The 24,225-nt window shown below is 40.8% G+C and overlaps 1 protein-coding gene across 2 annotated transcripts; it reads left to right on the top strand.

Annotated features, from left to right (window-relative positions):
• Window positions 1-738: 738 nt before the first annotated feature.
• LOC131763328 (zinc finger protein 345-like) lies at window positions 739-19,980 on the top strand. Of its 2 annotated transcripts, XM_059075428.2 has the most exons (6): window positions 739-823; window positions 5,165-5,286; window positions 12,034-12,276; window positions 13,102-13,518; window positions 14,080-14,227; window positions 18,345-19,980. In XM_059075428.2, exons 4-6 carry the CDS (start codon window positions 13,147-13,149, stop codon window positions 19,736-19,738), a joined length of 1,914 nt encoding a protein of 637 aa, XP_058931411.1. In that variant the 5' UTR covers window positions 739-823; window positions 5,165-5,286; window positions 12,034-12,276; window positions 13,102-13,146; the 3' UTR covers window positions 19,739-19,980. The 2 variants fall into 2 exon arrangements, with proteins under 2 accessions (XP_058931411.1, XP_058931410.1); XM_059075427.2 differs by lacking the exons at window positions 739-823; window positions 5,165-5,286 and having other exon boundaries at window positions 12,216-12,276; window positions 13,102-13,557.
• Window positions 19,981-24,225: the final 4,245 nt, after the last annotated feature.

The raw sequence follows: 24,225 nt of genomic DNA, 5'->3' as shown, positions 1-24,225 counted from the left end.
TATGCAAAGGAGAACTTAGCAGGATGAACAGGGAAAGTGATGCTGTTGTTAAAGTTATATATATGAGGGGTAAGCTAGGTAAGTTACACTTAAAAGTGACTACTCAACGACACAGCTTGCTGTTTTGTTTGCCTTCTCTTCACCCTGTTGGTGAGGGAGGAAGTCCTACCCTAGGATTTGGAAGATGGCCAAACACATGACATCCAACACTGTACAGATGGGATTGACAGCAGTTAATTAGCCGCTTATACTCATAGCCTAGGGGAGGAGGGCCACTTGGGAGCAGAGTGAACAAATAGGAGCTTTGGGATACAGTCTTTGTAGTAATAAGATGGGGTGATGTCTGGTTTCCTTGGGAGGATGTGATTGGCTTGTTTGAATAATTTCATGGGCAGGCAAGGAGGTAAAACCCAGTAGGTTGAGGAGTGTAGCTAGTCCAGTTGATGGGGAATGAGCCAAGTGGGGTCACTTTCTGCTGGGTGGGAGGCATATATAGCAAGAGCAGAGGAACCGATGGTTAGGTTTTGGGTCCCTATGAGGCTCAAAAATGTCAGGGTAGCACAGGAAGTTTTAGGCCTTGCTGCTCACTTTGTCAACTTAGGAAAAAGGCATAGTTTTTAGGAAAGAGTTATAATGTATATCTGTGCCCTCAAGAGTGCTGTTTATTCATATGTACTCTTTTTTTCTTTTTCTTTTTGAATCTCAGTGAAACACATTCCTCCTCCAGTTTATCTCTAGGAAAAAATCCCAGAAATACCTTTGACCATCCAGCATGCCAGTTGGACTTGATCCCATATTGGTAGTGGGATTGAAGAGACATCAGGTAGCAGTCTATAATGCTTCTCCTACATCTTTCTGACTTTCTTATGCTAAAAACCAGTAGAGATCTCAAGCTCAGCTCCCTCACTGTCCACTGTTATCGTCTGGATACCTATGTCCTTATTATGCTTTAGTTTATCTTTTCAACCTTTGGAATAGACAGTCTGAAAAGCATTGGTGTTGTCTTCTACTTTGACTTTGAATGAAATATACTTTTCACTATTAGGAGGACTTGAGAAACTAGAAAGTTTATAAGGTAGAAGGTGTATAAAAGTGGGGTATTTCACTATATACATATTTTTATAGGAACAGTATAAATAAATACCAACCAAGAAAACTCTGGAGGTGCTAATTGTTCATCCTTAGTGCCATCACTTACTTTGTTTTGCCTTGTTTCGAGGCTCAGGTAGGAAATACCTGAGAGGTTGACGTCTACAGGTCAGAGGGAAATACCTATGACAAAAATAAAAGAGAAGTGGATAGAACATTAAATCTCCCTGAAGTGAGACACCTTGAAATTTAAAATGCAGACTTTCACAGAATACTTGTACATTTGAGGAATTTTCAACCAAGTGGATGAATTCTCCTGTGAAATGTGCTGATGAACTGAGCTTTTCTGGCAGTGGGAACTATGTCAGAGATGAAAACTGGCATCCTAAGGATCAGATACATTTGGCAGACATTTGTATAGCTCATTCATTGTTTTTAGGAATTGAATTAGCTGTCAACTTAAAAAAATTTAGAAATTTTATGTAGAAATGGGATTTCCATATTATTTTGAAAAAAGTAAGATCTGGCATCACTGGGCCAGACCTCTTACCTTCCAGTTCTTTCCATGCCCCACCCTGCAGCTTCATTATGTGTCTGAGCCCTGGAGACATTTGAATTTGCTTATCTGGAGAATGACTACTTCAGAGGAGGGTTTTATTTAATAGCAGAATAAACTAAATAGAAACAAGGTGAAGTCATCCTTGACTTTTTGATAGGTTGTTTGCAAAAAATGGAAAACCATAAATTGAGAAATTTGAAAAGTGGGATACAGGTTTCCCCAGCTACCTGAAAGTGAAGTATTCCTATGAAACTTTTTGTAAGCCGAAATGGCATAAAGCAAAGAGGCAGTTACCTTAGGACACATTTTGCTAACGAATACACAAAATCGAGATAAAGCACAGATGCTCACAGACATTGTTCATAGCTATAGTGGCTTAATGCTGAGATGCTGAGTGTAGTTCCCAGGGAAGGAGCTTGGTGGTGCCACTCTTGCTGCTTGATTTGCGCGATACCTCTCTACAAGGCTGGCTGCAAAACAAATGTTGAACCCTATTTTTGCTTTTCGCCTTTTTTGGCAAACAAAACCCTCTTTGGCTTTCTTTCAGTTAGTGAAAACAGGTACTAATGTAGGTCTTTTTTGTAAAGGTGAAGAGGCGTAAAGCAAATTTTCAAAAAGCAGGGGATACTTGTATTTCTTGATTTAGTTTAAATAAAAATAATGAAAACATACATAGTGTCAATAATGTTACCTTTGTGGACTTGCTAACCTTAGAGTTAGGGATGTGTTTACAAAAGTAAATATAACAGTTCTCTCCACAGTGACTTGGCTAGTATACATTTCTGAAGATAATGTGTTTAAAGAACGGTTATTGCCTACATATGTGTCATGCATTTTAAGGGTATTGAAAAAGGTAAATAAAACACGGATTCAATGGTGAATTTACAATTCAAGAAAGAAAATTTACAATACAAAACAAGGATAAATGAACACAAATCAAAACCAGTTCTGCCTGGGAGAATTGGGAAAGTATATAAAGAAGGTGGGCATTTGTGGGACTTCACGGATTAATAGGATTTTGGTTATTAGTCGAGGTTCTAAGAGAAACAGAGTATATATTATTCTTTCTTTAAAAAAAAAGGAATTGGCTGAGATGATTGGGGGCTACTAAGTCCAAAATATGCAGGGCAGGCTGGCAGGTGAACTCAGGCAGGATTTCTGTGTTACAGTTTTAAGGCAAAATTCCCTCTTGGGGATATCTCAGTTTTGTCTCAAGGGCTTCAGCTAATTGGATGAAGCCCACCCATTATGGAGGGTAATATCCTTTGCTTCAAGTCAACAGATTGAAGATGTTTATCCCATCTACAAAATAACCTTCACAGCAACATCTACACTAGTGCTAAAACAGCTGGGCACCGTAGGCAAGCCAGGTTTACATATTAAATTTAACCATCACAGATATATAGAAAAAGGCAGAAGAAGCTGTTGACACCACACGTGTCACTGATATTGCACAGGGGTGTTATGTGCAATTCCTTTTAAAGGGTGCTGTGTAGAGTAGTAGGTTATATCAAGACTTGTTTCTCTGGGCTGTTTACATCAAAATTGTGTCTTATTTGCTTAAGTATGCCTCCCATGTTAGAATCCATTTTAAAGAAATTCAAAGCACTTCGGAGGTAACAGTATACAGGAACAAACCCAAGAATGGCATCAGGGAAATCTCACCCTCACTTGCCCAGTGCCCCTTAGAAAGCATAAAACTTGGTTGGTGAGCTAAACAGGTTGGAAAAACTTCCCTGAGTTCATTTCGTTATCCATCCACTCATTTTATACTAAATCTGACCTGTCGATATAATTGACTTTGGTCCTTGGAACAGAGAAAAGTGAGTGACTTGTTTAAAGTGACCTAGTGCAAGCTTTAAAATTTCTTGACTCCAAGTCTGGCGTCCTTTATGCTACTGTTTTCCGACGTACATTTCCTGGGTGCAGTGGTCGACTCACAAACACCGAGAGGGCGCCAGGCTGCTCTCTAGAAGAGCCTGGGTCTGCAGAAGCTGTGAAGGAGGGGGAGCTCTGGAAGGCTGCCTGGAGAGGCCGGCGGCAGGGCGGCCCGGGTGAGGAGGGAGCGCCGGCTAACCACCAGTGGGGCGCCGGCGAGATCATAGAGATGCTCAGACCTTCCAAGTTCCTGTACAAACCCCGGAAGTAGAGTCTCCGGGACCGAGATCCTAGGTGACTTGTCCAGCTGTATACTTGTGTGCACGTGTCGGCTCGCACTCCAGCGCTTCTCCCTCTTCTCTAGAGCAGAGCCGGCCGTTTTCCGGCCTCAGGGTGAAGAACCGGGGTTCCTGAGTGGGTTGTAAAGAGAGGGCAGATGCTAGAGTCGAGTTTGGGGGGGCGTGCGGGCGACGCCGCGCTCTCCGTGCGCAGCCCCGGCTGCCAGGTGCGCCCTAACCCCCACGAGACCCCCATAGCGCATGCGGAGTGTGACTTCGTAGGCGCAGGGGAAGCAAGGTGGGCTGGATTTCCCTGGCGTTTGCTGCCATGCAAAGACATACCTGTCTCCGCAGCCTTGGCAACAGTTTGTCCCTAAACTGTTAGGCTTGGTTTGTCACTATTTTATCTTATAAAGTTAACAAGCTTATGTAATTTCTTGGCCGCCCAGGTAATTTTGTTCTGTTCACAATATGTTCCTATCCCCCAGAGCCCAGGAGAGCCTTCACCTTGACTCTGTACTCTAAGTCAAGTGAACTTTGTCTTGAGCCATCATAGCCCAAGATATCAAAAGTTTGGTGTAACCCTAACTTCTGTAGTTCACGTTACTAGGAGCAGGAGGGTTTGCACATAGTGAAAGTGGAAAAGAAGCACATGCTTGGGAGAGGCCTAGATTGCCTGGGAAGGTGCATCCTCACCAGAAGTTCTTCCCCTAGCGTTTCAGGCAGTTCTGCTACCGGGAGGTCCCTGGACCTCACAGAGTTTGAACTTTGTCATTACTGGCTGAAGCCAGAGAGGCACACCAAGCAGCAGATCCTGGAACTGCTGGTGATGGAGTAGACCCTATTGGAACGGGAGAGCTTTGTACTTAGATACAGGAGAATCATCCAGCTAAGAGGCAGTAGTTGTGCAGGAGAGTCTGAAGACACAGTTTGGATATGCAGGCCAGCAAATGGGAAAGGGGTAATCCAATATTATGTTATAAAAATGCTGAATCCTGAGCTTCCAAGTATGGGAAGGGATAGAAGCAAATCAAGATTTTATGTCCTTTACTGGGGCTAAAGCAGTGTCTTTCTGTTTTCCTTCTTCAAAGATCTGCTGCTCATTGCTCTTGAGACTGTGATATTTGTCTCCTAACTCCATTGGAAATTTTCTTTTTAACTGAATGCTGAGGTTTTAGCTATTAGCAGTTATTTCACAAACCAGTTGGGCCTGTTTGTAAAGGAGCAGTAAGTGTAGTGGTCAGACTGCAAGAATTTATATCTAGAGTGTACTGCTTACTAGCTCTGTGATCTTAAGCAAGTTATTTAATCTCATCAGAATCCTTTACCTGTACAATGAGAAAATTTTTTTTATCCTTAGGTTCAAGCCCATGCACAAAAGCAGAAAGTACTCTGGAAGGAGGCAAGATCTTTAACCAGAGAAATCATTGAATATCTAGCTCAAGAATAACCCTTGGGAACCCACCCCTCTATAGCAAAGTGGTGAGTATAAAAAAGAGCCTTCTGGGAAGAAGTAGTTTCTCAAGTGGCAATATGACATGCCTGTCTTTATACTTTTCATAAGGACAGCCAGGTCTGATCTGAGTAGGAATAAGGCAGAAAATTCATCATACATGTAATGATGCTTTGCCATCAGTTACACAGAACCGAGAACTTAGCTTTGGGGAGAACTTCTCAGCTACCATCTTAATTGGGGCTTGGCCTTTGGATGTTCCTGCTCTTTACACTGTTTATTTATTTTTATTATATGACTCTTGAGTGACCTTTATACCACCATTTAATTTTTGGTCAAAGAAACAAAGATGCAAGGACAATGCTTTCCATTTAACCTCCTATTTTCTATTAACTTTTGCAAAAATAACCTGTCAGGGTTAATGAGAAAAGGTATGCTGCTTTTACAAAAACTCAAATCAGAGAAAACATTTGAAAGATGAGGGGTGTGCATATCATGAAACAACCATGTGAAAAAGATACACATTCCCCTCAGATTAATGTATGATACAATCTGAAAGGCACCTGTTTCCCTCAGAGTAACTTATTTATGGTCTACAGAACTTTAGTTTGCCATGCACAGTTTCTTGCTTGGGGAGACTTAATGAATACTCAGTTTCCTCTGAGGAATTAAGTGAATTGCACTAATAGTATCTCCTATGACAAATGGAAACCAAATTCTACCTGACTTTATTCCCATAGAATCACTATGTTAAGTCAAAATGATGTAAAACACAGGCATTTAGGACCTGTAGAGTTTTTCTACTTGGTATATTAAATTTGTTACGTTTTAAATTCCTATCAAAATATAAATATGGCCGTATATCCTATTATTAATTTCATCTGTATGAAACATTCAAGTATATTCCCTAGTCTTTTTTTTTTTTGGCTGTGCTAGGTCTTAGTTGTAGCATGCAGGATCTTTAGTTGTGGCATGCAAACGCTTAGTAACAACATGTGGGATCTAGTTCCCTGACCAGAGATCGAACCCGAGCCCCCTGCTTTGGGAGCATGGAGTCTTAGCCACTGGACCACCAGAGAAGTCCCTATTCTCTAGTCTTTTTCCCAGTATATTTAAGGCACAAAAAGTACACTCCAAGTTAAAGTACAAAACAAATCCAGTCCTCTTTAGGATGTCCTTCCAGAAGGAAAGATGGAAAACTGCATGATTGGGATATGGTGGGATATGTCTACTACTTATTGGTGGACAAGGAACAACTGAGTTTGAGGGACCTCTCAGCTTTTAGTGTAGGAAAGTAGGAGTGGGGATCCTTGGTGTCTCTGCGCCAGATGTGTCTTCAGCCCATAGACAGGGCCTAGAGTAGTGCAGCTTAAGGAATGGTACTCACTGGCCAAAAATGTCTCTTGGATTATTTTCTCAGGTCACATTGGGACCTGATATTTAAAAAGACATTTGGGACATTTGATATTTAAAAACAAAGGAAATAAGATCACATACATGAAAGCCAGTGATGGAGAAAGTGATATAAGTCTTCTGCATACTGGCCTCTTCTCCCAGGTTGATTGACATATTGAATAGTTGTATCAGTCATTCAGCCAGCTAATCCCCTGATATGTGGAGTTCCGTGGTTGTGAGAATTCAATAGAGATTAAAATTACAAGAGATTTTAGTCTAATGACAGGGGAAAATATGAGGAAAATACAATGTCCCTGCTTTATGTGAGATATTCAGTGGGTGTAGCTGTATCAAATAGAAGATGTAAGTTGAGGAAATTAATAATTTGATTCTTTAGTCTAATATTATAATATTAAAGAAAAGCAATAAAGCATACCATAAATATCAACCTGAGCTTTTTGGACCTTCCTCATCCATAGAACCAAGAGCCTCCATAAATCTAATTATAGCAGCCCCTCAGTGTTAACCTAACCCCAGCACATGCTTCTAAAAGTATTAATCATACAGAGTATGTATTTATGAAGCCTTTCCTGTGTGTCATTAACTATACCAAGGACATATGCAGAGATAAGTAGAACATGAATTTATAATCTATTAAAGCAGAATAGGCTATATAAACAATAAGTAATTATATTATAAAGTCCAAATAATGTTAAAGCACATTAATTCTGACTGAAGGAGTCAGCAGAGTCTTCACAGAAAAGAAGACATTGGTGCTAGCTTTTAATAAGTACAACTTTGAAAAAAGGGAGAGAACTTGTTGACACCTTATTTGTAATTGTAATATACAAAGATGACATTCAAAACAAAGCAATGTGGGATTTCTTTACAAAAGAACACTTGGTGACAACACATATATGTGTGTGGATATGTATATACACCTCCATATACAAGCATACATTTCTTATACATTATTACAAATCTATTTGAAAAATAGTACCAAAATAAAATATGATTAGGAAGGCACATTATGCCAATAAAAAATATGAACAGGGACTTCCCTGGTGGTACAGTGGTTGGTACTTCGCCTTCCGATGCAGGGGGTGTGGGTTTGATCCCTGGTCGGGGAGCTGGGATCCCACATGCCTCGTGGCCAAGGGGCCAAAGCGTGGAACAGAGCAATGTTGTGATGGGTTCAATGGAGACTTTAAAAATGGCCCACATCAAAAAAAAATTTTTTTAATGAACAGAGTCTTTTTTATTGAGGTACACTTCTATTTTTGTGAATTGTCTGAAATGATATTAGGAAATAGACACAATCTAACACTTAGACAAGATTACATACCTTCCAGGAACATCCTATATGGAAGAGGGAAAATGGTTTGGTTATTGAACTTACATCCCATTTGTCTAATGAAAACAGGTTGTCCTTGTTGTATGGTCTATAATTTACAAAGAAGCAAACAACACTAAAAAAAGTTGACCTCACTGTCTACGTGGATAGATCCTCTAATCAGTAATATATCCTTCAGGGGTAGTTCACCAACACTTAATCAGAAAAGCCCCACTCCAGAGGAAGTTAGCATTAAGCACAGCAATTAGCTCTATCTCTGATTAATAGCAGAGGTTTTACTAATTTACATATTGAATGTTAGAAGTGAGTTTTCATTGGTGGAATTTGTGATATTAAAGATATATAGTGACTAAAAGAATTTAGAGTCTCTTCCTTCTACCTTTTCATGAACATCTAGAGTCCTTCATGGCTCACCTATTAGAATGGCACTCGACGCTTGATTCTCAATCTTTTCTGATGTCAGAAGATTCCGTTTGCCTGATCCTGACTCTAAGGTTAACTGCATCCTTAGCAACATTTCCTTCCAATGAACCTTTCACCCAAGATGTGAGAGGAGCAACCACGCAGACAGAGAAACTGGGAATTCATCATGCTCCCGGAACAGGCTATATGACTTTTGCCCATGCTTGCTGTCAATGTTTCACTCTTAAATTGTTACGGAAAATGTTTCTTATAAATATTAGGTTATAAGTATTAGAGTAAGCAATCATTCATATAGTTCATTCTAACAAATAATGAGCAAGTGTCCAAATTTAACTCGTTAATGGAGGAGCCAACAGAATGGCAGACTTGATTCCACAAGAATATACAAAATTGAAATTCATATAATTAGTGAGGGGAAAATGTTGTGATAAAATTGCTAAATTAGATACAAAATTGGTTAGTATTCTCTTCTGGGCAGGGAAAAATTTTACATCTTTTCAGTTTTCTATAAGTTAACCTCTAACTTTTTAGGACTGTAAAACATTTGAAATCTAATCAATTGTGAGTCATTGTTAAATTCCCCAAGAGAATCAAAATGTTCTACCATATTTTTGCCTATTTCCAGGTTTTGATAATTTTCCTGGACATTACTAATAAATGTCTGTATGCATAGCAGATTTCAATCTAAAACCAGAACTGATAGCTGGGGGAGAGGAGCCCAAAGCCCTCATGAATCTCGATTGCTAGCTTCTGATACTTCTCAAAATGAGCCTAATAATTATGGATGAGAAAATTAGCTATGTTCAGTTTACATTACAGTCATGTTCAGTCTTGACACCCCTTCCACGTTTTCAGAAGTTGGCACATGTAGATATTTAAAAATCACAAGTACCTAGGAGCAAGATTGATGTAACATGTTTTCTGTTTTGTTTTCGGGTTTTTTTTGGCCAGGCTGCGTGGCTTGCGGGATCTTAGTTCCCCAACCAGGGATCGAACCCGGGCCCACAGCAGTGAAAGCACCAAGTCCTAACCACTGGACTGCCAGAGAACTCCCAAGATTGATGTAACATGTTTAAAATATTTGCCTTTTCCTTGGGTTTAGTCTAGGAAAACTTTATGTAACCATAGCGAGTGAAGCAACAACTTCAGGGTAAGAGTGGATGCAGGGCACTCTTTATCCCTGAAGAGGATAAAGATCTGAGCAGATCTTTGACAGTCTTTCTAGACTGTGCCCTGCTGTTCATCTCCCCCATCCTGGTGGCCTCTGGCCAACTGCTGTTTGCCAGCCTCCTAGTTCAGTTCACAAGCCTCCTTTCCATTTCTAGACCCAGGATGGTTTCCCCAACTCCTGAACCTTTCCCAACCTGAGAAGGAGGAATTCTTAACTTGCTCCCTTTCTCCAGGGCCCATCCTGCCTTCCACATCTCCCGTGAAGACTCTAACCACTGGGACTCAGTGACTCTCCATACGTGAACTCCTTCTACATTTAAATCCAGGACCACATAATATATTTACATATTAACATTCTGTTGTTCATCAGTGTCAGGTGTTCTAGGTCTGTGCCCTAATTACATAATAGGCCTCTGGATTATAAAGATTATGTATTTTTTTGGTATATGGTTCAGGCCCAAGGAGGACACTAATTTGACCACTTTATATCTTCTGCAGAACAACTTACCCCTTGTGGGCAGGCTCAGTAAAAGTGTGTACTTTACACATAAACACAGTAAATGGGATGGATATATTAGTCATTTCTCCTTAGACTCTTAAGACTTAGAGTTCACAAATGATAAAGCTATCCATAGTGTGTATTCTGTCAAAAACTCTGCTCGTGGTTTTCCCTTGTGTGATCTCATTTAATCCTCTTGATGCCCAGTGCTCTTAGTTTTCTTATTGTCCCCTAATTGGAAACAGATTTAGAGAAGTTAAGTGACTTGCTCAAGGGGCACTGCAGCACAGGAACCTGAATTCAGTGACCCGGAATTATAAGCTCTTAACCACTGTCCTATATACTATCTGATCTCAATTATTGGATTTTTGATATAATTCCTAGTAAGTATAATTTGACAGACGTTTAGCCACTTTGGACAGGGAAGGGAAGAAATGTTAGGGATGTTTACAAGGCAGGGCTGGTTTTGCTCTGGACTCTGCTCTGTCATTCAGCTCTCCACATCCCCAAGGTGCTAGCCCTTCTGTGAACTGAAGGTCCTGGGTGTGGGGTTCAGAGGCTTCAGTTCCTACACATGTGAGCAGTGGTCAACACTCCAGTCTCCTCAGGAAGCCGTGGTTGCTTTGTGGTGTTGTCCTTGGTATTGGCCTTGAAACGTAGCATCTTCATTGTGGCTTTCTAAGACCTGCCCATTAAGCTCATTCCAGGTGCTTTCAAAATAGCTTGCTTCCCCCTTTTCTACTCAGTAATAATCCCTTCAGTATCACAACACTGGTGTCCTTTCTCCTCTTTCTAGGTGAAGGGATTTTGAATTTTCTCTGAGGTATCAAGAATTGAGAGAGAGGGACTTCCCTGGTGGCACGGTTGTTAAGAATCCGCCTGCCAATGCAGGGGACACAGGTTCAATCCCTGGTCCGGGAAGATCCCACATGCTGTGGAGCAACTAAGCCCGTGCGCCACAACTACAGAAGCCCACATGCCTAGAGCCGGTGCTCTGCAACAGGAGAAGCCACCGCAACGAGAAGCCCATGCACCGCAATGAAGACTCAACGCAAACAAAAACAAAAATTAAGAAAAAAAAGAATTGAGAGAGAAAAAGAATTGAGAGAGAACTAGATTGTTTTAAGATATACACGTCCTGCACTGTGAAGGACGAGGAATATCTGCCTCAGCACAAGAGAAACTCCAAAGTGAGCAACATTGTTTCTGTAGGGCCAGTGTTCTGAGAGTCTTGCTTTCCTGTGGTAATAGCCATGAGGAATCTGTTCCCAATACACCACGTCTCTGCACAGTGGGACAAGGACAATTTTACAGTTCTGGCTGGTTTTTCAAAATTCCAGCACCCCACTTCATATGTTGATTCTCCTTTTTGTGTCTGCCACTCCCTTTATTATTCCCAACCCTGTGCTGCTGACTGACTAAAGCAGCAACTCACTGAGGAACCTCCCTCAGAGCAGTGAGCTCACCTACTTTGATCGCCCCCTCTTCCAACTCTTCCAAAGTAGAACCTCTTCCATCATTTAATCCTCTTCTGCTCTTAGGGTCATGCATTCTCGCAAATTTCCACTGCCTTCTGGCCCAAGCTCTTTGCCTTAACAGGTCCCACTTTTCGACCATCACTGTTTTTCTGTGTTTCTTCCTGGTTTCAGTATATTCACGAGATCCTAAAGGCTAGCCATCGTGTTCCTTCCTGAGAAGGAGAGGGTTCTGGGCGCAGAGGAGACGAAAGCACCCAGGAGAAGGGCAGAGGGGAGACAGACAGGTAGCGATGCTGACCGCCAACGGCCTACTTCCTGGGAACGCTCTTTCTGGAAGAGAGCAATCGTTTTTCTTCTCTGTTGTCATCTAGCACTCCTCCCCTACATTTTCAGTTAAGAGATCCTGCCAGGTTGCCAAGAGGCGGGTGTCCGAAACTTTTTTTTTTTTTACTTTCAGAGATCCAGGAGCTGGGTGTACTGTTAATTGTCAAAGTACAGTTGCCGCTTTCACCGCCTTTAGTCCCGAAATGCTCGAACTGAACACGCAGCGTACCCGGCCGCAGGGTACCTCGTAGACGCTGCGCACGTGGGCGGAGGCGGGTCGCGGGCGCGCGCAAGGGGGCGTGACCTCCGGGAGACGCCGGAAGCCGGCGCGCCTGAGCGTCCGGTTTAGGGAGCCGAGCTTTTGCGTCCCTGTCAGGTGAGTGTATGGGGGCGTCCCTCCACCTCGATATCGGGTTCGGCCTTGCGAAGCCCCGGACGTGTTGAGCCGCGTGGGGCAGCCAACACCGGCCCAGGTTCCGGCTGGAGGACACCCTGTGCCCGGGGAGGTTCGGGGCTGCGCGTCTGGGAGCAGACGTCTGTCTGGGAGGCTCCGGAAAGGCCGACCCCAAGGCCCCCAAGACAGGACCCTGTCCAGGGACTGGGGATCCCCTTCTTGGGAACCGTGATTCCGACGCTCTGACGAAACCAGGGCCACTAGCACTGTGTGAAGCGAAGTGGGATTTCACTCTCAGTTTTGCTAGATTAACACGAAAACATCAATAATTTTCTGGCTGTGACTAGTAACTTTTCCTCTCCAACAAGGTTGGGTCGTATGTATTCAAGTATGGAAAAACGGTGCCAAGTGATAACTTGAAAATTTGCTTAAGGTTAGGGGCCACATACATGTATTTAATGCCGGATTTGGAGGAACCTTCCTCCATTAAGTGCAAGTCTTCATTCCATCCACCCCCAGCAATTATATATTTTTACTTATCTCCGTAACATACTCTACACTTTTCATATTTGTTGTGTTTATTGATTGCTCCTACTAGAATGGACAGTCCATGATGGCAGGGATCATTGTACGCTAATGCATCTCAAACACCTAGAACAGTTTCTGTACAAGCTAGGCCTCTAAAAAATATTTGTGGATTTAGTGAATTAATAAAATTAGTTACCCTGGTTACAGGTCTTCTTTCTTGTGTGCGTTCTTCGAAGTATATGCCATGTATCCCTTTATCACTTAATTCTTATTCCCCAGGGTGCCCTCAGAAGCCTCCAGTTGAAACTCCGGCAGAAGCCAGGCATGATGGCTGTGGACACAAGAAAGTCTGCTGGCCAGCTGTTCCAAGCCCCATGGGGTCAGCAGGGGCCTGTGATGGTGAAAGTGAAGTTGGAGGAAGACCACCCCAGGAATCAGGGTCTCAGCCTTCCAGAGAACCAGCCTCCTGCCTGGGAGATCTTCAGGCAGCAATTTAGACACTTCTGCTACCAGGATTCCCCTGGTCCCCAAGAAGCACTGAGCCGGCTCCGGGAGCTCTGCCATCAGTGGCTCAGGCCAGAGACACATACCAAGGAGCAGATCCTGGAGCTGCTGGTGCTGGAGCAGTTCCTCTCCATCCTGCCCCGGGAGCTTCAGGCCCAGCTGCAGGAACATCATCCAGAGAGTGGGGAGGAGGTGGTGACCATGCTGGAGAATCTGGAAAGAAAGAGAAATGTACAAATAGGAAGAGACTACTAGTATGATGTGGTTGCAGGGAACTGGGAGCAAAACTTTCTCAAGTGTGAAGGCTCTTAGAGAACAGTGAGAAAACCTAGCATTCAGCAGGGAACTGAGCTTCTTGCTAAGACAGTCAGGAGGGGAAGAAGGGGAAGGGTGGGAAACAGCAGATTTGGGGATGGTGAGTAAAGATACTGAAGGCATCGTGCTCCTTTACTGGTCATTCAACATTCACAGCAGCAAAGACGTAGGTGGTATCACACATGAAAACTAAGTTTGGAGAGGTTGTGTAACTTAGCCAAGGACACATAGCCAATAAATGAAGTGACAGAAACAAGATTTGATCAAACTTTGCTTTGCTTACCTTTCTGGCTGTCTCTCAGCACCCTAGGGCCTGGTTTCTAGCTTCTTCCTCCAAGTCTTTCTCGGGGGATGTTTCTTGGGGACTCCTCCCTGAGGTTTGGTCCCTGTTAAATTCATGATATCCTTACAGGCCTAATGAGTGCTGTTTGTCTTTAGCTTTCAGCCTGTGCTCTGGAACAGAAGATCCTTTTGCATACAGTGACACTTAAGACACTAGATGAAGAATCTTCATGTACCCGAGTTCAGCCTCCAGCAGTCCAGTTCAAGGGCAAAGGACCTGAGCCCCACCCTTCAGAGGAAAGAGGTGAGGCAAGAATTTCTCTAGGGAATTTGGACTGAAATGAACTCCCTTTTGGTTTTTTTGTGGAGTGTGACTTGTTAATTCCGTGTGATGAGAGTTGTTAAAGAGTTACAGAGCTGACATTTTAGGTAATAATGATTAACAGGTGATAAGTCATCTCAGAACAGCCTCAGCAGTATGTCAGTTTTAAACATCCACAGTTGAATTTTCTGCAGATTGTCTATAGCAAATGTTACTTTCAAGTATTTTGATGCTTACATAAATAGACCCTGATAGGATATTAACATTGTAAAACTACATTGACTTTTTTGGAAGTTACCTCTTATTATTACCAGAGAAGTATATATGCATTGTAGAAAGTTAGAAAATACAGAGTTGCAAAATAAGAAAGCAAAGCATGATATTCTTATCACCCAGATATTACGATTGATGACTTTTTATATATGTATATCTTTTATGTGCACATGTGTGTATACACAGATACACACATTCCTTTCACCAAAAAGGGATCATTTCTATGTGCTATTTTATAATCTATTTTGCTCAGTTAATAATCTTCCCTTTTCCCTGTCAGTACATCTTAATATGTTATCTAAACTCAATCCAAATTCAAAGTGGTCCATTTTTTTCCAAAATGTCTTTAAAGCTGATTTGTGCAAACCAGGATAGAAGCCAGGGTCACATAACACATCTGGTTGTTATGCCTTTTAATTCTTTTTTTACTTTAGAACAGTTTTGCTCTCCCATTTTCCCTCACAGCCCAGACTTTTTGATGAGCCCAGGCCAGTCTCCTACCCTCTGGATTTTTCTGGTTGCTTCCTCATTGTATCATTTATTTTGCTGCCCCTGTATCCTGGATTTCTATAAACTGGAAAAAAGATTGAAAGACTCAAGTTAAACATTTTTGGCTAGAGTTAATATTAGGTAATAGTAGACATGAATACCTGGATGACCCACTATAAAATCCCTGGCTGGCTTAGGATGATGACAGTATGATCCCTCCATTGAACAGCTAATTTTTCCCCTTGCAACAGTGTGGTGTCACTTTGGCAGTTTGTGAATGGCCAGTTTCCCATCAACAAAATACAAAATGTTTGAGAATTCTTGTGTGGGTCAACCATTTTATTAAGGGTTACAAAATGATTTTATAATTCTTTGGTTCCTTCTTCATTATTAACTGGCATTCTTCTTTATAGTAAAGAAATGGTCAAATCATCTATTTGTTGATTAGATTGACTTGACTTCATATTAGACAGTCAAGATTGACGCTTAGTTTTCCCCCTTTATTTACCCATTTTCATATTCAAGGAATGGTTTAATAGGTACCTCAAATGGCAACGTGAGATTTTAGGACTTTCTCTGTGTTAGTATCATTATGGACTTAGTAACTTTCATTGAGTCAGTGTGTTTGAATCTACCACAGTTATTACTCTTTTAATGCTCAGACTGACACATCTTTGCCTTGTATGGATGTCTCCCATCTTGCCCCTATCTCTTTTTGCCATGACCCTATGAATTTTGAATCCTTGCTTTCTGAACAAAATTAACTGTTGCAGGCTCACCTTATACTTTCCTTAGACCCAGATTTGGTATCAACCCTTTCTGAAGGAGCCTTGATTCTTCTTAATGGAGAATGCTACTGAGGTATAAAATCTGGGTGCTAGGGGAGTTCTTTACCACTAGGGTAACAATACTTCTAGCACATTTTATGGGTAAAGCTAGAATTACGTTTTTTTTTCTAAAAAATATGAGTTCACAATGGGGTATTCAATTTTGTTCTGCCACTACAATGTTCCATTATTTTTCTATGTTGTATTTTGTTTCTGCATTTATTTTTCTTAATTCCTTCCTTATGTTCTCACTTGTTTTTTAAATTTATTTATTTTACATTGTAGTAATTTGTATCAGAGGTGTTCCCAGGAAGCATAAGGAAGGGGAATGAGACACAGAAGGGAGAAAAGCCAGTAAACTGTCCCTAAATGAGCAAGTTATCTTGATTAATTAGTTGTCCTTTTTATTTTTTAACTTTTGAGCTGGATTGATCTATATATCTGTTACTAATATAAATATTTGATGCTACAGATATTTCGTTGAACACAGGTTTTGATGAATCCCAAATGTTTTGAAGTGTAGTGTTTTTGTTATTTTCTAGAAAATCTGAAATGTATGCTTGTATTTTGCCTTTGAACCAATAATTGGAAGTTTTAAAATTTTCAGATGGAAGGGCTTATTTTCTGACTTTGTTATTAATTTTAGATTTATTCTATTGTAATCAGAGAATGTTTGTGTTGATTACACCTTTTGGACTTTGTTATGGTTTTCCTATGCCCCCCAAAATAGTTATCATTAAAGGTCACTGCACATCTGAAAAGATGTTCTATTTTCAGGTTACAGAGCTTGATATACATATTTATCCCTAAGATTTAATTTTGTTGATTTCACTTTGTAAATCTTCCATATCTTTATTTTTTTGCCCATTTGGTGTTTTTTTAGACAGAGAAAGGATGATTAAAGTCTGTTATTTGTTTTGTCTCTTTATGTCATCTATAATTTCTGCTCTAGGAAAGTTGCTTCCCTGTTATTTTCTGCATAATTAGACATATCTGTTCCATTGTCACTGTAAATTGTATATTTAGCATTATAAAGTTCCCTTCTTTGTCTAATTTCATGATTTTGGCCTGAGTCTCACCTTTTTTCCGAAACTGAGATCATGATGCCTTCTTTCTTTTATTTGCATTTGCTTAATTTTCTCTTGTTCATCCTTTATTCATACCTTTTCTCTATCATTTTATTTTAGATGTGTTTCTTGTATATATAATAGAGTTGGGTTTTGCTCTGTGACCAAATCTAATTTTTTTCTTTTTCTTTTTCTTTTTTTTTTCCTGGCCATGCTGTGCTGCTTGCAGGATCTTAGTTCCCCAACCAGGGATCAAACCCAGGTAGTGAAAGCGCCAAGTCCTAGCCACAGAACCGCCAGGGAATTCCCTAATTTTTTTCTTTCAATAGATAAGTTAAGCCATTTGCATTTGTTGATAGTAAGTATAAACATATATATACACATATGCATAAATACTTACCTGTGTGTGTTCACGTATGTATGGGTATACATATACATGCATATGATTTTCAGTGTGTGGTTTGTTTTCCCTCCTCTTTTTTTAATTGTAGTAGTTCTTATAGTTAGGAAGCTTTGTATTTTTGTAGTAGTAGTACATTAGTTATCAATTGCTGCTTAATGAATTACCACAAACCTAGCAGTTAAAAGACACACATTTATTGTCTCATAGTTTCTGTGGGTCAGGAGTCTGGGTATGGCTTACCTGGGCCCTCCACTTCTGGGTCTCTCACAAGGTTGCAGTCAAAATGCCAAAGATGGGACCTCATCTGAGTTGTGACTGAGGAAGGATCCACTTCCACCCTCACATGGATGTTGGTAGGACTCAGTTCTCTGTCAGTCAGTCACACAGACAGAGGGCCTCATTTCCTTGCTGGCTACTGGCCAGAACCCACCTTCAGTTCCTTGCCACATGGGCTTCTTCATATGGTGGCTTTCTTCATCAAAGCCAGCAAACCAGCAAGGGAGAGTGTCAATAGAGAAAATCTCATAGTAGGTGGAACTTACAGTCTTAGGTAATCACAGAAGTGACATCCTATCAATTTTACCATACTCTATTGGTAACTCGGCCATGCTTTATTCTTTCTCACTCCCACACCTGTATTACTCCCATTCCTTCTACTTGGCTGACCTGTTTCTCTGAACCCCTGACACTAAATAAAGAAAAGATTTAAAATCCTCTGTTAGGGGCTTCCGTGGTGGCGCGGTGGTTGAGAATCCGCCTGCCGATGCAGGAGACACGGGTTCGTGCCCCGGTCCGGGAAGATCCCATATGCCGTGGAGCGGCTGGGCCCATGAGCCATGGCCGTTGAGCCTGCGCGTCCAGAGCCTGTGCGCCGCAACAGTGAGAGGCCCGCATACCGCAAAAAAATTAAAAAATTTAAAAAAAAATAAAATAAAATCCTCTGTTAAATCTAAAATAAAGATTAACCCTCCTACCTGTCTGTCTCTTAAATTATTTTTGAGTTGCCTTTTCTCCTCAAGTTACATGATGTGTTGTTTCAGATGGTGGTGTGAGGACTGAGAACCTGACATTAGAAGTGAAGCAGGAACCTTATGAAGAAACATTATGGTGTAGGGAGGGGTCTGATGGACATCATGAAACCATGTGTCAGCGTGCCACATACAGAGGAGACAGTGAGCCTAGTGGAAGTTTGGAGTTACAGGATGGGGATGCCACAGGTGAAAAAACATATGAATGTGATGAATGTAGGAAAACCTTCATTTGTATAAGAGGCCTTCAGATGCATAGGAGGATCCACATTGGGAAGAAACCATATTCCAGTACAGAATATGAAAAGGCCTTCATCAGACATGCAGAACCTACCCAGCATCAGGGGCTTCAAAGCAAGGGAAAACCTTATCAGTGTAAAGAGTGTGGCAAAGGCTTCAGTCAGAAATCAGGCCTCTCCCAACATCTCAAAATCCACACTGGAGAAAAACCCCATCAATGTAATAAATGTGGCAAATATTTTAGACAGAGATCGGTTCTTACAAAGCATCAAAGTCTCCACACTGGAAAGAAACCTTTTGAATGTATATACTGTGGGAAAACCTTCTGCCATAGTGCAGACCTCACTGAACATAAGCAATTTCACAACAAAGAGAAGCCTTATGAATGTAATGAATGTGGGAAAACCTTCAGGCAGCGTTCAAATCTTACTGAGCATCAGCGAATTCACAGTAAAGAAAAACTCTATGAATGTAAAGTATGTGGAAAAGCCTTCACTCAGTATGCAGGACTTAACCAACACAGGAGAATCCACACTGGAGAGAAACCTTTTGAATGTCCTGTATGTGGACGAGCCTTTAGCCGGAGCTCAGAACTTATAATACATCACAGAATTCACTCAGGGGAAAAACCCTATGAATGTGCCGAGTGTGGAAAAACCTTTAGCGTGAACTCAACCCTGGTCATACATCAGAGAAGTCACACTGGGGAGAAGCCCTATAAATGTGATGAGTGTGGTGAAGCCTTCAGTCAACACTCAGGCCTCAACAAACACAAGTTAGGAGGGAAGCACAGAAACTCTCCTAAACCAAGAAAATATATGTGTGATGTATGTGGGAAGACCTTTACGCAGTTAAATGGCCTGAGAAACCACAAAAGAATCCACAGTGGGGATAAGACCTACCAATGTCCTAAGTGTGGCAAGGCCTTCACAAGGGGAGAGCATCTTATTGAACATCAGGGGATTCACAACAAGGAGAAGCCTTATCAATGTAAAGAGTGTGGCAAAGCCTTCAGTCAGAAGACAGGTCTTAGTCATCATCTCAAAATCCACACAGTAGAGAAACCTTTCAAATGTTCTGAATGTGGGCGAGCGTTCAGCTGTAAGTCAAATCTCAATAAACATAAGAGAGTCCACTCTGAGGAAAAGTCCTATACGTGTAAATAGTGTGGGAAGGGGCATACAAGCAGAGAGCAATACTGATCCAACATCAGAGAGGCCACATCCTACTAAGCCCCCAGCAGTGGTGAATGAGGTGAAGCCTGCAGTAGAAGCTCAGTTCTGATTAAGCACCAGAGAATCCACTAAAATGACTTCTTGCTAAGGTGTTTGGTGACAACTTCAAGTAGAATTCAGAATTTTTTTTAATTGAGATAAAATGTTTCTTGAACTTCCTTATTTAAAGAACGTCAGAGATAACACAATGAAAAGTTGTTTAAAGGTCATAAATGCTGGAAAAGTTGAGATTTTGGAAAAATAAATATCAACAAGAAATTTACCTGTGATTATCTTTGTTAAATGCAGTGAAGTGTCATTTAATACAATGAAAAGGTACACAAGGGAAGCTGTAAAAAATATTTTTATACTGAATTCATGAGTTTTTATGTTTTGCTTTTTCAAATCATTCTGATTTCTAACTAGCCTTAGCCTAGTCTAATGTTGAAATTGCTTCTCTTAATACCAGTTGAGGTCACAGGACTATCCAAGAGCTTAGAGTGTGTGAGATGAGTTGTCTCTGTTTCCCTCCCACCTTGGCTACCTAACCAAGCCTCTGACCATAAGTGGTGGCCTGCAGACCCTTCCTGATCCCCAGCCCCAGAACTAGGATTTCCTGGTGAAAAAGGACATGTTATATTCTAAGTGATATGAAGGGCATAGAGGTTTGGGCCCCCAGTACATCAAAATTTAGTGTGGCCATCATGACTAAAGCACAGAGCATACATTTCGATTGTGAACACAGCTCCTCGAGCTCACAACAGAGGACAAAGGAGAAGAGAGGAAAGCAAGCCTTTCATTCCAGCATTTTCCATCTACAAAGTATGTTTATACAACTGAAACCTCTTTCAGCTTCAGCACTGCTTATCTCCCTCAGTCAATGTAGTGAGGGACTTTGCTGAAGTTGATGATAGTTTTCAAGTACTGGAAGAATATTTCCTCATTTTTGTGACTGCTTCTGACTTCTACTAGAGTTACAGTATTTATAGAGCAACATAATTCCCTGTCAATAGAAAGAAACTGGCCCAGCTGTGGTAAAAAAATTTGGTAAATTTAAGTCTCCCTTAAACTATCTAGTCTACTAATTTGTCATTCTTTCACTTTTCTGCTCTACTGCCTCTGATCCTCTGAATATAAGACTCTTGAAACTTTCCTTGTCATAGAGAATGTTTCCAATTGTCTCTTTTTATAGTTTTTACCTCTCACTTCCATGGTGAATAGAAGTGTCGTTTCTCTTACAGGCCAGTGATATTTAACTATCACCAGGTTCCAGCCTATCCATATAAATACAATGTTTTCTTAAAAGAAATGGCAAATATGGAAGCATCAAAAGTTATTAAATGTTGTGTCAGTCCTTAAAACCCAACTCAAGTGTGAATCACAAGTCCAACACTTTTTTGAGATGTAATTGACATTATATTAGCTTCAGATCTACAACAAAATGATTCAATATTTGTATATACTGGGAATCACCACAATAAGTCTAGTTAATATCCATCAACACATACATTAAAAATTTTTTTCTTTTGATGAGAACACTTAAGATCTACTCTCTTAGCAACTTTCAAATATACAGTACAGTATTAACTGTAGTCACCATGCTGTACATTACATCCCCATGACATTTAATTTATAACTGGAGGATTGTACCTTTTGTCACCCTTCACCCATTTCACCCCTACCCTCTCTCCCAACTCTGGCAACCACCAATCTATTCTCTGTATCTGTGAGTTTGGTTTGTTCTTCTTGTTTTAGATTCCACATATAAGTGAGATCGTATGGTTTTTGTCTTTCTCTGTCTGACTTATTTCACTCAGCATAATGTCCTCAAGTGGTTGCAAATGGCAGGATTTTCTTTTTTATGGCTGAACTGTATACACACACAGCATTTTCTTTATCCATTCATCGATTGATGGACACTTAGGTTGCTTTCATATGTTGGCTATTGTAAATAATGCTGCAGTGAACGGGGGTGGGAGGAGCATTGTGGGCTGGTGCAGATATCTTTTTTTTTGAGTTCACGTTTTTGTTCCATTTGGATAAATACCAAGGAATGGAATTGCCGGATCATGTTCTATTTTTTGAGGAATCTCAATACTGTTTTCCATAGTGGCTGCACCTATTTACATTCCCACCAACACTGTACAAGCATTCCCTTTTCGCCACATTCTTACCAACACTTATTTCATGTCTTTGATAATTGCCATTCTAACAGATGTGAGGTAATATCTCCTTGTGGTTTTAATTTGCATTTCCCTGATGATTGGTGACATACAGCTCCTTTTCATGTACCTCTTGACCATCTGTATGTCTTCTTTGGAAAAATATCTATGCAGATCCTCTGCCCACTTTTAAATCTTTTTCTTTTTTTTCTTTTTTTTTTTGCAGTACGCGGGCCTCTCTCCCTTTGCGCAGCACAGGCTCCAGACGCACAGGCTCAGCGGCCATGGCTCACAGGCCAGCCACTCTGAGGCATGTGGGATCTTCCCAGACCAGGGCACGAACCCGTGTCCCCTGCATCAGCAGGTGGACTCTCAACCACTGCGCAACCAGGGAAGCCCCCTTTTTTTTCCTTTTGAGTTGTATAAGTTGTTTATACATCTTGGATATTAACCCCCTATCAGATAAGTAATTTTGCAGATGTTTTCTCTCATTTGGTAGGTAGGTTACCTTTTCATTTTGTTGATGGTTTCCTTTGCTGTGCAGAAGCTTTTTAATTTGATGTAGTCTCACTTTTTTTTTTTTTTTTTGCGGTACGCGGGCCTCTCACTGCTGCGGCCCCTCCCGCTGTGGAGTACAGGCTCCGGACACGCAGGCTCAGCGGCCATGGCTCACGAGCCCAGCCGCTCCGTGGCATGTGGGATCCTCCCGGACTGGGGCACGAACCCGTGTCCCCTGCATCAGCAGGCAGACTCTCAACCACTGCACCACCAGGGAAGCCCTAGTCTCACTTTTTTTTTCTTTTGCATTTGTTGCCTCTGCTTTTGGTGTCAAATCCAAAAAATCATCACCAAGACCAGGGTCAAGGAGACTACTCCCTATGTTTTTTCTAAGAGTCTTATGGTTTCAAGTCTTATAATCAAGTCTTTGATCCATTTTGACTTAATTTTTGTGTATGGTGTAAGATAGTGGCCCAGTTTCATTCTTTTGCATGTGGTGGTCCAGTTTCCTTAACACTATTTATTGAAGGGACTGTCTTTCCCCATTGTATCTTCTTGGATCCTTTGTTGTAAATTAATTGACCATATATGCATGGGTTTATTTTTGGACTCTGTCCCATTGATCTGTGTATCTGTTGTATGCCAATACCATACTGTTTTGATTATTATAGTTTTGTAATATAGTTTGAAATCAGGAAGTGTGTTGCTTACAGCTTCATTTTTCTTTCTCAACATTGCTTTCACTATTTGGCGTCTTTTGTGGTTCCATATGAATTTTAGGATTGTTTGTTCTATTTCTGTGAAAAATACCATTGGAATTTTGATAGGGATTGCACTGAATCTGTAGATTGCTCTGATTGTATGGCACAGTGTCAAAGTTTAAAGTAACTTCTTATAAGGGATTCTTATCTCAGTGAAAATATTGGTTCCCAGCCTTCAGCACTGGGTTATCGACCAAAACAAGTCCTTTATAAGGCACAGCCTTACCCACAGACAGTAAAATCTTGTAAGGGATTCTGAAGACCCTCAATAAGGACAACTAGTCACTTCTGGAAAATGGAAAGAGGTTTTTTGGGGATTCTATTCTTTAACTCTAGGAACATGAGAGCTTTGTATTCTCTTAAAAGTGATGTTAAAGGTAGAATTTCAGGAATGTTTATAATTTCTTTTAAAAATAAATATCCATTTTAAAAATAAGTGTAGGGAAGAAAACAACTGAGTAGTATTGATTCATGAGAGACTGTGGGAAAGTAAGCCTACCATATGACCCAGCAATTCCACTCCTCCATATATACCTGAAAAAAATTAAAACACTAAATCAAAAGGATACTATGCACCCCAGTGTTCATAGCTGCATTATTTACAATTGGTAAGATACGGAAGCAACCTAAGTATCCATCAACAAATGAATGGATATAGAAGATTATATATATATATATATATATATATATATATATATATATATATACACACACACTGGAATATTATTCAGCCATAAAAAACAATGAAATAATGCCACTTGCAGCAATATGGATGGACTTGGAAGGGTATTATGCGAAGTGAAATAAATCAGAGAAAGACACTGTATATCACTTATATATAGAATCTAAAAAATAAACTAGTGAATATAACAAAAGGAACACAGATACAGAGAACAAACTAGTGGTTACCAGTGGGGAGAGTGAAGGGAGGAGGGGTAATGTAGGGGTAGAGGATTAAGAGGTACATACTATCATGTAAAAAAGAAGTTACAATGATATATTGTACAACACAGGGAAT

The sequence above is a fragment of the Kogia breviceps genome, chromosome 10 (genome assembly GCF_026419965.1).
Source record: "Kogia breviceps isolate mKogBre1 chromosome 10, mKogBre1 haplotype 1, whole genome shotgun sequence".
Taxonomy (NCBI): domain Eukaryota; kingdom Metazoa; phylum Chordata; class Mammalia; order Artiodactyla; family Physeteridae; genus Kogia; species Kogia breviceps.
The sequence above is the reverse complement of the archived record's forward strand: the minus strand, read 5'-3'. Positions and strand labels throughout refer to the sequence as shown.

Coding starts and splice junctions, on each gene's coding strand:
- LOC131763328 (XM_059075427.2), top strand. CDS start 13,147: ATGATGGCTGTGGACACAAGAAAGTCTGCTGGCCAGCTGTTCCAAGCC. Junction 13,558..14,079: donor ATCTGGAAAGAAAGAGAAAT/GTACAAATAGGA, acceptor GTTTGTCTTTAG/CTTTCAGCCTGTGCTCTGGA. Junction 14,228..18,344: donor CCACCCTTCAGAGGAAAGAG/GTGAGGCAAGAA, acceptor GTGTTGTTTCAG/ATGGTGGTGTGAGGACTGAG.